The sequence below is a fragment of the Myxine glutinosa genome, chromosome 2 (genome assembly GCF_964187855.1).
Source record: "Myxine glutinosa chromosome 2, kmMyxGlut1.1, whole genome shotgun sequence".
Classification (NCBI taxonomy): Eukaryota; Metazoa; Chordata; class Myxini; order Myxiniformes; family Myxinidae; genus Myxine; species Myxine glutinosa.
In genome coordinates, this window is record NC_136262.1 from 32,531,212 (window position 1) to 32,544,536 (window position 13,325).

Below are 13,325 nucleotides of genomic sequence, written 5' to 3' on the forward strand. Positions count from 1 at the left end.
AGGTTAGAGATTGCTGACGTGCTAAAGTATAGACTGAAGAGAACATTAAGTATGTGGTTCACAATTGGCAGTTCGTGGTCATTTATCGGTGACCTTTGTCAGTCCCTGTTGAGAAAAAGGTGATGAACCACTGCTTTAATGGAAGATTAACAACTAAAGATATTTTTTATCAGGGCAACTCCAATCACTCAGAGACGAAGTAATTTCATGTGTGAGTTTAATCGGTAAACGGGGAGGGGGAACAAAAGGACATCAAAATATTTTATTTATGCAGTTTATTCACAAAGATACCGGATGAAGGGAATCTACTATTGTTCCATTGAAGTAATGAAGTCGCATCATTTACAATGCGCAGATGTCCGGTGGGTCCCTGCTGGATAAACATAAATAGGCGAATACTGTCTGTGTTTGTCGCCCAATGTAACACGGAAATACTCCTCAGAGAGATAATAAATAAAATAAGCACAAGTTGCTTCAAATGAATCCAAACCTTTGGCAAAATTACGATAGAAAAAAACAAAGTTGGCCACAAGAGACTATCTTCACACATATGATGTGCAGATAGCGAGTAATAGACACACAATAATAATAATAATAATAATAATAATAATACATTTATTTTATATAGCGCTTTTCAAGGAGCCCAAAGGCGCTTTGACAGAGTACAAAAAACAAGTGCAAAAAGCCAAAAATCAATAGGTAAATTAATCAAAGCAAAAGGAAGGAGAAGGAGAAGAGATAGTCAGGGGTTAAATGCTGTGGGTTACATGTTGAATGCAGTGTTGAACAGGTGGGTCTTGAGTGATGTTTTGAATGTGGTGAGTGAGGAGGAGTCTCTGATGGTGTGAGGTAGTGAGTTCCAGAGGGTGGGAGCAGCGATGGAGAAGGCCCTGTCCCCCAGGATCTGAATTAGGTCCGCATGGGGGGGAGGGGGGGGGGGGGGGGTCAGGAGGTTGGTACCAGCAGAGCGGAGGTTGTGGGTGGGAGTGTGTCTGGAGAGGAGGTCAGTCAGGTAGGATGGGGCCAGGTTATGGAGGGCTTTGTTGGTCAAGAGGAGGATTTTGTACTGGATTCTCTGGGAGATGGGGAGCCAGTGAAGCTTGTAAAGGACGGGGGTGATGTGGTCACGGGTCCGGGAATGGGTGAGTAGACGGGCAGCGGAGTTCTGAATGTATTGGAGTTTATTGGTGATTATTGAGGGTGAACCATAGAGGAGGCTGTTGCAGTAGTCCAGACCGGAGGTGATGAAGGCGTGGATGAGGGTTTCTGCAGCCGTGGAGGAGAGGGATGGACGGAGACAGGCGATGTTTTTCAGGTGAAAGAAGGCTGTCTTTGTGATCTGTTTAGTGTATTTGTCGAAGGAGAGGGTTTGGTCAAAGATGATGCCAAGATTCCGGATGTGAGGGGAGGTGGATACTGTGAAACCGTCGATGTTGAGGGCAAAGTTATGGGTGGATTTGGTGAGCGTACCTTGACGTACACAACCCTGACGTACCTTCTTGGCACAATTCCTCTAACTTATAAAAAAAAAACCTATAAAAAAACCTTTTTCAGTCCAGATGTTAAAACCTTTGGTCCTGAAGAGAGATTCATTACTCGGGTCTGGTAGTGGCAATGGAGGTCCTTGTGAAACCTCCTGCCCTCCAACTCTCCCACCCCCAAATCACTTCATTCAATGATGTGTGAAACTTATCCTCTCCAACCAATAATTAAAAATAATCCTCAAGGATCTCTGTTTCTGTTGTGATTGTAATCTGCCCGAAGTTGTGGGATTGGTGGTCACTTGGGCTGAATGGATGGAGTTGTCTTTTTCTTGTTTTCTTGCATTCCTTGTACTTCCTTGTATGCATCCCTACAAAGACAAAACAATCGATGTTTGTCAAAACAACACAGTATAAGCTTGTAATGCTAATTGGACACCAATGTGTTCTGGAAATGTACATTTTTTAGTCGAAATCAAAAAGTGAAGTCTTTTCTGAAAGCAGTCGAGAAGTCCTCCAATCATGGAAGAGTGACATGAAAGGAGGTAGAAGGTGACAGATCGACAATGGAAGATTCGGACAATAATAATAATAATAATAATTCATTTATTTTGTATAGCGCTTTTCAAGAAGCCCAAAGGCGCTTTGACAGAGTGGACAGAAACAGAGTGGACAGACAATAGACGGAAACAACAAGCATTCTGAGTATTGCGCTGCAATACATGTCCCCTACCGGCAGTCTGTCGTCCGGAAAACTGCTGGAGAAATTCCCAAAGTTCAAAGTACCATAACTTTGTCAAAAATGATCGAAACGTCGTGAAGTTCGAACCTGATCTGTAACTTATCATGAGGAAACCATGTACCAAGTTTGAAATCATTAGCATTCAGAGTTTCGAAAAAAAGTCCGGAAAACTGTTCTTTGCGTGACGGACTGACGGACAGATTGACAGCGTGCAAACCTATACTCCCCTCCGGTGTACACCAGTAGGGGACTAATAAGGGGATGAATGAGCATCAGTGGGGACTAGAATGAAATAGAGGAACCTTCGAAAGGGGATCTGTTTAGCAAAGTTAAAAGATTAATTTAGGATGTGATCATCAAATAAATAATTGCAGAGATCGATGGACAAAACACATGAAACTTTAGCCTTCTTTATACGCATTGACTTACTCTTTACTTCCATTTAGAAGAAAATGTTCACTCGAGTTTATGAGACAACTACAGGAAGTCTGTCAGGTTCTTCGTCAGTCTTCATAGCATCTTGTTTGCTGGAACGACCATTTTTGTTAAACCTGAAACGAGCCTGAACAGGTAAATCGGGTTTTGGGTGAGTTAAGAATAACAGATCAGAGTTCATTTTATTCTCAAACTCTCGAAGCAAAATCGCATTGTACAATAAAGATTATTGATAGGACGTAAAATGTTTCAGGTAATTTTAAGCATAAATGTGTCAACACAAACGTGAAAAAACGTTCCCTCCCGCTAATTAGAACAGGCCACAGCACGAACATGTTTGATTGAATGAGCAAACAAAGTCACTTGTACCAGCGTGCTTCCAGAGCGTGCCGTCCCGTCACTGCTTCCCCCAGCATGCCGCCCCGTCCCTGCTTACCCAGCGTGCCGTCCCGTCCCTGCTTCCCTCAGCATGCCACCCCGTCCCTGCTTCCCGAGCGTGCCGTCCCGTCCCTGCTTCCCTAGTGTGCCGTCCCATCCCTGCTTCCCCCAGCGTGCCGCCCCGTCCCTGCTTCCCTAGCGTACCGTCCCGTCCCTGCTTCCCCAGCGTGCCGCCCCGTCCCTGCTTCCCTAGTGTGCCGCCCCATCACTGCTTCCCCAGCGTGCCGCCCCGTCCCTGCTTACCCAGCGTGCCGTCCCGTCCCTGCTTCCCTCAGCATGCCACCCCGTCCCTGCTTCCCTAGCGTACCGTCCCGTCCCTGCTTCCCCAGCGTGCCGCCCCGTCCCTGCTTCCCTAGTGTGCCGCCCCATCACTGCTTCCCCCAGCGTGCCGCCCCGTCCCTGCTTACCCAGCGTGCCGTCCCGTCCCTGCTTCCCTCAGCATGCCACCCCGTCCCTGCTTCCCGAGCGTGCCGTCCCGTCCCTGCTTCCCTAGTGTGCCGTCCCATCCCTGCTTCCCCCAGCGTGCCGCCCCGTCCCTGCTTCCCTAGCGTGCCGTCCCGTCCCTGCTTCCCCATCGTGCCGTCCCGTCCCTGCTTCCCCAGTGTGCTGCCCAGTCCCTGCTTCCTCAGCATGCTGTCCCGTCCCTGCTTCCTCAGCGTGCTTTCCCGTCCCTGCTTCCCCCAGTATGCCACCCCATCCCTGCTTCCCGAGCGTGCCATCCCGTCCATGCTTCCCCAGCGTGCCGACCCGTCCCTGCTTCCCCAGCGTGCCGTCCCGTCCCTGCTTCCCCAGCGTGTCGTCCCGTCCCTGCTTCCCCAGCGTGCCGTCCCGTCCCTGCTTCCCCAGCGTGCCGTCCCGTCCCTGCTTCCCCAGCGTGCCGTCCCATCCCTGCTTCCCCAGCGTGCCGTCCCGTCGCTGCTTCCCCAGCGTGCCGCCCCGTCCCTGCTTCACAAGCATGCCGTCCCGTCCCTGCTTCCCCAGTGTGCCGTCCCGTCCCTACTTCCCCCAGTGTGCCGCCCCGTCCCTGCTTCCCCAGCGTGCCGTCCCGTCCCTGCTTCCCCAGCGTGCCGTCCCGTCGCTGCTTCCCCAGCGTGCCGTCCCGTCCCTGCTTCCCCAGTGTGCCGTCCCGTCCCTGCTTCCCCAGCGTGCCGTCCCGTCCCTGCTTCCCCAGCGTGCCGTCCCGTCCCTGCTTCCCCAGCGTGCCGTCCCGTCGCTGCTTCCCCAGCGTGCCGTCCCATCCCTGCTTCCCCAGCGTGTGGTCCCATCCCTGCTTCCCCAGCGTGCCGTCCCGTCCCTGCTTCCCCAGCGTGTTGCCCCATCCCTCTTCCCCAGCGTGCTGTCCCGTCCCTGCTTCTCCAGCGTGCTGCCCCATCCCTGCTTCCCCAGCGTGCCTCCCCACCCCCTCCCCTCTTTCACATCCTTGTCAACAGCACTTCTCTTGCACTCTGGACCTCAAAAATCCAAGGTTTTCACTACAATTTGACAAATCTCTCAACCCAAGCTGCAATTGTACACCTGATATTATCTGCCCAACAGAATCCTTCCACCCACAAGATGTCCACGATTTCTCGGTGTTTATCCCTGGGTATTGTCTCTTCAGGTTCAACAGGTTAACCCCGTTCTGGTAACGGATTTGCAGTTTGTCACTAACTCAATTCCCCACTGTGTTACCACAGCCGTAATTGACTCTGCTGTTGAGAAGGTGGAAAAAGCCTCAATTCAGCTTTGCTTTGAAATCTTGCACACCTGAGCCCTCACTCCATACATATTCCTGCCCTCACCTCCCATACCCTGGACACTGTCTTTCACACTGAAGGTGGAGAGGTGTCTGGCAAACCTCGACTCTGATTATGCAACATGCCCAGAAGACATCAGTGCATGCATCCTAAAAATCTGCTCTGCTGCTCTTGTTCATCCTTTGTGTCAATTTTTTCTGCCCGGAAGTTTGCCAAAAACATTGCAATAATGGAACCTTTTAACTGTAGGCCTATTAGCTTGCTTCCAATCATAAGCTACGTCATGGAATCTAGCATTGCAATTGGCATCAAAGCCTTCCTTTTCTCCAACTGTCTGATTTCAGGTCATCATTACGGTTTCCGACCCTATCATTCTACCCCGAACATGATGCTTCTACACTCCCACCAATGGATGAAAACCCTCAATCACAGACGAGAGCAATGCCGGCTCTCTGGACATATTTCGAGCATTTCATACGGTCTGGCACCCTGCCCTGATCTCCAAACTCTCTGCGTCTGGTGTCCAAGGCCATCTCCTCCAATGCATCACTGACTTCTTCCACTCGCAGAGTGTACCACTTAAGAAGTTCCTCTGTTCTCACACATTCTCCCCCGTGAAGGATAGAGTTCCCGGAGGTGCTATCTGGAGCCCAGTCCTCTTCCTCACCTCATGATCTTTGATTCCCTGAAAAAACCTGTGGTATCAGTTCCTGGACAATCTTGCTTTTGATCGACTCTCGGCCACATCATTTCTCATCCTTCAGACAGCATGCAGAAGCCTCTTCCCTCCCCACAGACCTTGATACAATCAGGAGCTGGATCAACACTTGGAATACCATTCAACCGTACCATATCCTCACACTCACCCTGTTTCTCTGAAAGGACCATCTGACAAACCCTCACATCTACTTTTGAAACAAACCACTTCAAGATCAAAACAAACCACAAACCACTTCAAGAATTATTCCAGACCTACCTTTGGACAAAAGCATCGTTTCACTGAAAAGAGAAGAAAAGAATGAAGTTAAAAAGGAATTTTTCACATTCCTTGCACAGAAAGCATCATCATTCTCAAACCCGTCATCTCCTTCCAAGGATGATTTTATTCATCAAATCACATCACATCAGCAAGAGATTAATGATTATTTTTAAAACTCCATTCACACTCGGTTGACATTTCCCTGTAAAATAACAAAACTAAGCGAAGTCCAGGCACGAATCACATGAGTCCATGACTATAAAAAATGAAGTGATCCATTCGGCTCGATGTACAAATTAAACTTCTTTGTGATTCTCCACATTGGTGAAGGTTTTATTTTGGAGAAATAGTGATTTTTTTTTTTTAACTGTGACTTTAAAATGTTTTTCCAAAGATCTTACAAGTTAATTGTGGTGCTTGTCGTGCACACGTGTTTTCTCTGATATTGAGTCGAGTGAAGTTGAGTTGGTGGTGGTGGTGGTTATGCTTTGAGATGGTTGTTTGTTTTGTCACGCCAGCTGATTGAGCTGGTTCACAAAGGCAAGGTGATCAAGTCGAGACATTTATATACAATTTTTATGTTAATGCAAGAGTGAGGTTTGGTGGTAAAAAGGCAACAACCTCGAAGTGGGACAATGGGGCCTACAGTTGGACACAACAAGGAAATGAATGAACAATCGGGAAAAGAAGAGGGGGGGGATTATATTTTATATTTACCTGATTTATATATTTTTACTTTTGCTATTTCTGCAATTTGATCAACGATTGTAAATTCATGGAGTTGAGTACTTGTAGATATTTTCGATTAAATAACCTTTTTGAAATAATTACCCCGCACACGCGAAGCGTAAAGCGGAGTTAAGCAATTGGGTCATGTCCGTCCATCTGTCTGTCTGTCTACAAACGTCAGTTTATGATCGAGGAACAACTTATTTAATTTTAATGGTATATTTTGAACACAAATCGAACAATGAAACAAAAAACAAACATGCCGTTTAAGAGTACTTTGTATCTGAATTTGTCTCCACCAGAATTGGATAATATTTTCACTTTGTCTGCTGGTCTGTCTCCAACAAGAAAACTTACTGATTTTAACAACATCATAAAGGACCCAAATAACAGGGATAACAAGCATTCTGAGTATTGCGCTGCAATACATGTCACCTACCGGCAGTCTGTCGTCCGGAAAACTGTTGGGGAAATTACCAAAGTTCAAAGTGCCATAACTTTGTCAAAAATGATCGAAACGTCGTGAAGTTCGAACCTGATCTGTAACTTATCATGAGGAAACCATGTACCAAGTTTGAAATCATTAGCATTCAGAGTTTCGAAAAAAAAGTCCGGAAAACTGTTCTTTGCGTGACGGACTGGCAGACTGACAGACGGAGGGACAGAGTGCAAACCTATAGTCCCCTCCGGTGTACACGGGTAGGGGACTAATAACAAATGTAACGTTTTAGATAGGGGATGTAATAGACACTGCGTCAAAGGTGGTAAAATGACGGTAAATTCCGTAATTAATTTATATGACTTTTAGAATCTATATATTATAATTGAATTGTAAAAATAAACACTGCAGAACACAAATCTTCTTCTTTGCAGTTTCAAAACCCGACCGTTTAGCAGTACTTTGACGTGTTAAATAAGGTGGTGTATAAGACTGCTTCAAGAGCGAAACTTCCAGAATTGTTTTATAATTATCTTTAAAATCTCTTATTTAAATTGAAGTATACATTTTAACACTGTGTAGATGTAACGTGTCTTATGAACTCTCTAGTTCTTCCTGTGTTTTCCTCTCAATTTCACCTTTTGTTTGTAATTCTTGTCAGAAGTTCAATGGGAATCACAATATTTTTGCTCAATATTATTTATACTCACACAAACATCCCCATTCCTAAGAACAATAACATTACACTTGAGACTTACCAAAAAGGAAAATGAATAACATGATCAGGAGGATCACAATCAACAGGACCCAAAACCACCATGGAGGATACTTGTTCGATGCTGAACCAGTTTCACCTGTTAAAGGATGTTAAACAGCAGTTTAATTTGCTTGACCAGGGATGATGATTTCAAAACAGGAGACGGGTTGGCAGGAGGAAGGAGGAAAAAGAAAACAGGAGTAAGGCAGGAAAAACACTGATTTATTTGCTTTTACTTGTGTCCTTACTTCCCATAGTGCTCTCCATCACACATTCGTTCCCTTTCATGTAGAAACCTTCACGGCAAACACATTGTTGGTTATTGTCTATGTCACACTCTTTCTCTTCAACCTCAGTCTCTGTAGAAGAAAATAGAAAACATGGGAGAGTGAGCGAAGAGATAATGAAACTAGAACAGCACTCTGACGTCACGACATCGACAGATATGCCTTCACCCATATTTCAACATCATTATACATATTTGTACCAAGATTGATTTAAATCCATTCAGCTGTACTCAAGTATCACATTTTTACCCGATTTTACTTCTGATCTTTGATGCCAAAATCGAATTAGTTCATCTTTGCATCACAATATATACTTCTTCCAAATTCGGTCAAAATCCTATTACTGGTTCACACACAAAGCTCGGTAAGAATTTTTACCTAATGGGACCTCTGACCTTTGACTTATTGACCCCATAATCTAATCAGATCATCACTGCATCATTATACATACTTGTACCAAGTTTGACTTCGATCCCTTTAGCCGTTCTTAAGTTATTGTGGCAATGAAAACCTATCACCGATGGACGGAAGAATGGACAGAGAGACGGACAACCCAAAAACATAAAGCGTCCTTCGTTGGCAGAGACACAAAAATATAAAATGTGACATATGTCTTGGATTATCATATGTCGTTCAGAGAATTCGATGAAGGCCCCTCACATTTATCAAATGTAGAACTCCTTCACCAGGTTGTAAAATTTATAAGAGTACAATAAATTTTACTCTTCACTTCACTCTATATTACAATCACGGTCCACCAGCAACCCCCTTCTCGTGGGGAGGTCACGTTCTTTCGAAGCTGTCCATGCGCTCACGCTTTCGAAGTTAAGTAATTGTTCACAATTGTGTTTTTGCCGAAACTGTATCTATCTTTCGGTGTGTGTACCTGTAGTGTGTCTTTCGTAAGATTCTCGGTTTTGGTTTTTCAGACAAGTAGACAAAATCGTCGGTTAATTCGTGTCGCGTATTCTGAGGCCTAGTACACTTCCGTGTCCGACCGTGAGGCTTTGTTTTTCTCTCAGCGGTTCGTCGATTGCGCTGCAATTACTTTCGTTCTCTGTTCTTTGTCCCAGTCTTTCACCCCATACTTCCTTGTTTAAAATCTCAACTAAAAAACAAAAACAAAAAATATTTCCTTCTCTGTTCTCATTCGTTTATTCGATGTTCTTATTTGTTCCTTCGTTCTTCGATCACGTTGTTCGTGATCACGTCATCACGTTGTTAAAAATGTTTAAACTTTCCCCTGAAGAACTGTATTCTGTCATATATTATAACACCTTTTTCTTCTTCTCCTTTTAAAGGATGCTTTCCACTTGCTCACCAAATCTATTCATTCCAAAAAAAAATTCCATCTCTTACAGTTCCTTTTCTACATTCCCGAAACTCTCCTGCACTCCACCCCTCCTTCAGCGTCCTCAAACGTATTTTTGACTCGAAGGTCTCAAGAAACTCATTTTGCAATAAATGTTCGTTTCCCATTAATCGTACCCTTTTCAAAATCCAATCTCACCCCTCCCCTCCAAATCTTCCCCATCACCCCTTCCCTCCAAAACTTACCCATCACCCCTCCCCTCCAAAACTTCCCCATCACCCCTCCCCTCCAAATCTACCCCCTTGCCCCTCCCCTCCAAATCTTCCCCATCACCCATCTCTTTCAAATATTCCCCCTTGCCCCTCCCCTCCAAATCTTCCCCATCACCCATCCCTTTCAAATCTTCCCCCTTGCCCCTCCCCTCCAAATCTTCCCCATCCCCCCTTCCCTCCAAAACTTCCCCATCACCCCTCCCCTCCAAAACTTCCCCATCACCCCTCCCCTCCAAATCTACCCCCTTGCCCCTCCCCTCCAAATCTTCCCCATCACCCATCTCTTTCAAATCTTCCCCCTTGCCCCTCCCCTCCAAATCTTCCCCATCACCCATCCCTTTCAAATCTCCCCCCTTACCCCTTCCCTCCTAAACTCCCCCCACACCCCTCACCTCCGAGACTCTCCCTCGCTCCTCCCCTCCTAGACTCCCCTATCACCCCTCCTCCTCAAAGCGTCCTCCCCGCTTCTTCCCCCTTTCAACTTTCACCTTCATCTCCCCCAACCTTCTGCCTCGCTATTCCCCCTCCTCAAATAACACCTCACTGTGCCTCACCCAATCACCATCAAACGTTTTGTCCGCCCCATTCATAACTTTCTCCAAGCTATTCTGAAATCTCTGACACACCTGCAACAGCTCTCCCTACCTCTTGCTCCTCTTCCAAATCTTACCCTACCTCTCCCCCCCCCCCTGTTCTGTATCCGATGCTCCCCCTTCTTCTTCATTAACGGTATGGACCTCAAACATCCGGGGCCTTCGCTCAAACTTGACTGATCTCTCCATACAGGTTGCTTCTGACAAACCAGACGTGATCTGCTGAACAGAAACTTTCCTCCTTCATGATGTCTCTGATTCCTTGGTATCTCTCCCAGGTTACTCCCTCCTCCGGTATGATAGACCTGAGCCTCGTCCTGGAGGTGGGGTTGCTATTTTTATTAAAAACTCTCTTCCTCACTCGCCCTGCACTGCCCTCTCTCCACCTCACCCCCAGGAATACCTTTGGCTACGGCTTCCGCTTCGCTCCCACCTTTTGTTCATATGTGTGTTGTACCGCCCACCAAACAGTGATGACTCCATCTACATCTCGCTGTCTGATAATATGGACCAACTTCTATCTACCCATCCCAACTCTCTCTTCCTCATATGTGGTGACTTCAATTGTCACCACGCCAGTTGGCTGGTTGTGGGTACCTCTCTCACCAGCCATGGCTCTTCAGCAAAGGACTTCTGCGACTCACTGGAACTGACACAATCTGTCAATTTCCCGACCCGGATCTCAGTCAACAGAGCATTTTCTATTCTGGACTTGGTTATGACTAACTTCCCTGAAAATGTCTGCTGCTCTTCTTCTGCTCCAATCGGCTCATCTGATAATGTGCTTGTTAAAGTGGACATCTCTCTGACCATTCTCAGAGAGCCTCCTCAGCGTGGACGAGTCTGGCATTTCACTCAGGCCAACTGGTACGGTCTTCAAGCAGCCATCAATCATCTGGACTGGTCCCCCATCTCTACCGCCTCTGACATCAACTCATCCTGGGAATTCTTCCAAAGTAAATTGCTCTCTCTCTCATGCACAGATTTATCCCATCTCGTCTTCAGTTGTCATACCCTTCCTCCCGTCCATGGTACACGGAATCTTGTGGTGAGGCTGTTGCCCAGAAACAACTTGCTTTCGTCTCCTGGAAAGCAAATCCAACGGAAGGAAATCTCATTTCCTTTCACAAAGCCCGAAACAAGTGTGTGTCCACCCTCAGGAGAGCCAGGAAACAATATCTCTCCTTTCTCAAGACCGAACTCTCTTATCTGTCTCCCTCTTCCAAATCCTGGTGGCGTCTGGTCAAATCTGTTTCTGGTGTTTGTTCCCCCTCCATCCCCTCCCTCACCTCAAACGGCTACACGGCTGACTCCGCACGTGAAAAAGCTGAATGCCTCAACTCTGTGTTTGCCTCTAAATCTTGTGTCCCAAACCCATCCCTCTCTGTACCCACCGTACCCAGTCGTACCCAGCTGCTCCTGGACTCTGTGTCCTTTCCTCCTGACAAGGTGGAAAAGTTTCTGTCAACCCTCAACTCTGATTCTGCAACTGGACCTGACGGCATCAGCCCACGGGTCCTAAAATCCTGTTCTTCCGCTCTTTCACTCCCTCTCTCTGTTCTCTTCACCCTCTCTTTTGCTCAAGGTCATCTGCCATCTGCTTGGAAATCAGCCAACATCACCGCTTTGCACAAAAAGGTGTAAAAACAGATCCTAGCAACTACAGACCAATCAGCCTTCTCCCAATTATCAGCAAAGTCATGGAATCCATCATTGCTTCAGATATGAAATCTTTCCTCTTCTCCAATGGCTTGATCTCTGATCATCAATTTGGTTTCAGACCTGGTCACTCTACTCTGGACATGCTGCTTCTGCTTTCTCAACAATGGATGGAGGTCCTCAATGCCAAACAGGAAATTAGAGCTGTCTCCCTTGACATATCACGTGCCTTCGATACGGTCTGGCACCCCGCTCTGCTCACCAAACTCTCCTCCTTTGGTATCCATGGAAATCTCCACGCATGGCTGGCGGACTTCCTCTCGAGTCGTAGTCAACGTGTGGCCCTGAATGGGTTTCTCTCATCTCCTCTTCCTGTTCAGGCTGGAGTTCCCCAAGGCAGTGTTCTGGGCCCTGTGCTTTTTCTGGTCTTCATCAATGATCTCTCTGACTCTCTTGAAAATCCTCTCTATATCTTTGCTGATGACTCTACTCTCTGTCGCTTCATTCCTCTTCCCTCAGATCGGCAGTCTGCAGCCTCCTCACTCTCTGCAGACCTGGACAAAATCACAGACTGGGCAAACAAGTGGAACATGTCTTTCAATCCTGACAAATCTCACACTCTTACGATGTCTCTCCGAAAAGACCGACTGGACAACCCTCCCATCCACTTTCTGAATAATCCTCTCCAAGAAGTTCTGTCACTCAAGCTTTTGGGTCTCACTATCTGCCATGATCTTTCCTGGGAAAACCACATTTCAAATCTGGCCTCCAAAGCCAGTCGCCGACTGGGCATCCTCCGTCGTGCGAAGTCCTTCCTTGGCACACCTGAGCTCCTCACCACATACAAGGCTTTCATCCGCAGCTCAATGGAATACTGCTCTCCCCTCTGGGCTGGTACTCCTGCCTCACACCTAGCTCGTCTTCACGCTGTTGAAACCAAAGCGTTTGGAATCATTGGAATCTCCCATGATGAAGCTAACTGCAAGGGCCTTTCACTCACTCACCGCAGGCAGGTTGGTGGTCTTTCCGTCTTCTACCGACTCCTCTCTGGCCTTGCCCCCCCAGCTCTCTCTGGGCTCTGTCCCCCAAATATTCTTACAGGTCGCACAAGATCTGCCTGCAACCCTCTTATGGTTAAACTGCCAAAATCAAGACTCTCTGCTCACCTTCACTCCTTCATTCCTCTTTTCTCCCGCCTCTGGAACAAACTCCCTCACTCTCTTCAATCCCACTCCACCCTCCAGGTCTTTAAAACAGCTGTTCACCACCATCTCTTATCTCCCCCCATCCAAAACCTTGATCTTTTCTCCCTCCGCTAATTTCACCCCAAATCCACTTTTTTGAAATACCAACTTCTGTCCTGGAAGTCCTTGGTGTCCTTGTGTTTTATACTTCTCCCCCCCCCCCCCCACCCCCCTTCCCACACCTCCTCCCCCCAAGCCCTCTCCCTCCCACACATCTCCCTG

The 13,325-nt window shown here is 47.0% G+C and overlaps 1 protein-coding gene across 9 annotated transcripts in view; it reads right to left on the reverse strand.

Annotated features, from left to right (window-relative positions):
• Positions 1 to 200: 200 nt before the first annotated feature.
• The window catches only part of LOC137421903 (CD27 antigen), a 172,731-nt gene continuing 159,606 nt past the window's right edge, over positions 201 to 13,325 (reverse strand). For 7 of the 9 annotated variants that reach the window (XM_078773161.1, XM_078773163.1, XM_078773162.1 and 4 more), the window contains 3 exons: positions 7,985 to 8,095; positions 7,738 to 7,833; positions 929 to 1,852 (listed from right to left, as the gene is read on the reverse strand). In XM_078773161.1, the coding sequence (XP_078629287.1) occupies positions 1,710 to 1,852; positions 7,738 to 7,833; positions 7,985 to 8,095 (350 nt within the window). In that variant the 3' untranslated portion in view covers positions 929 to 1,709. Of the gene's footprint in view, positions 1,853 to 2,652; positions 2,786 to 5,808; positions 5,832 to 7,737; positions 7,834 to 7,984; positions 8,096 to 13,325 lie in introns of all 9 variants that reach the window. The other 2 variants (XM_078773165.1, XM_078773157.1) reach the window with 2 other exon arrangements.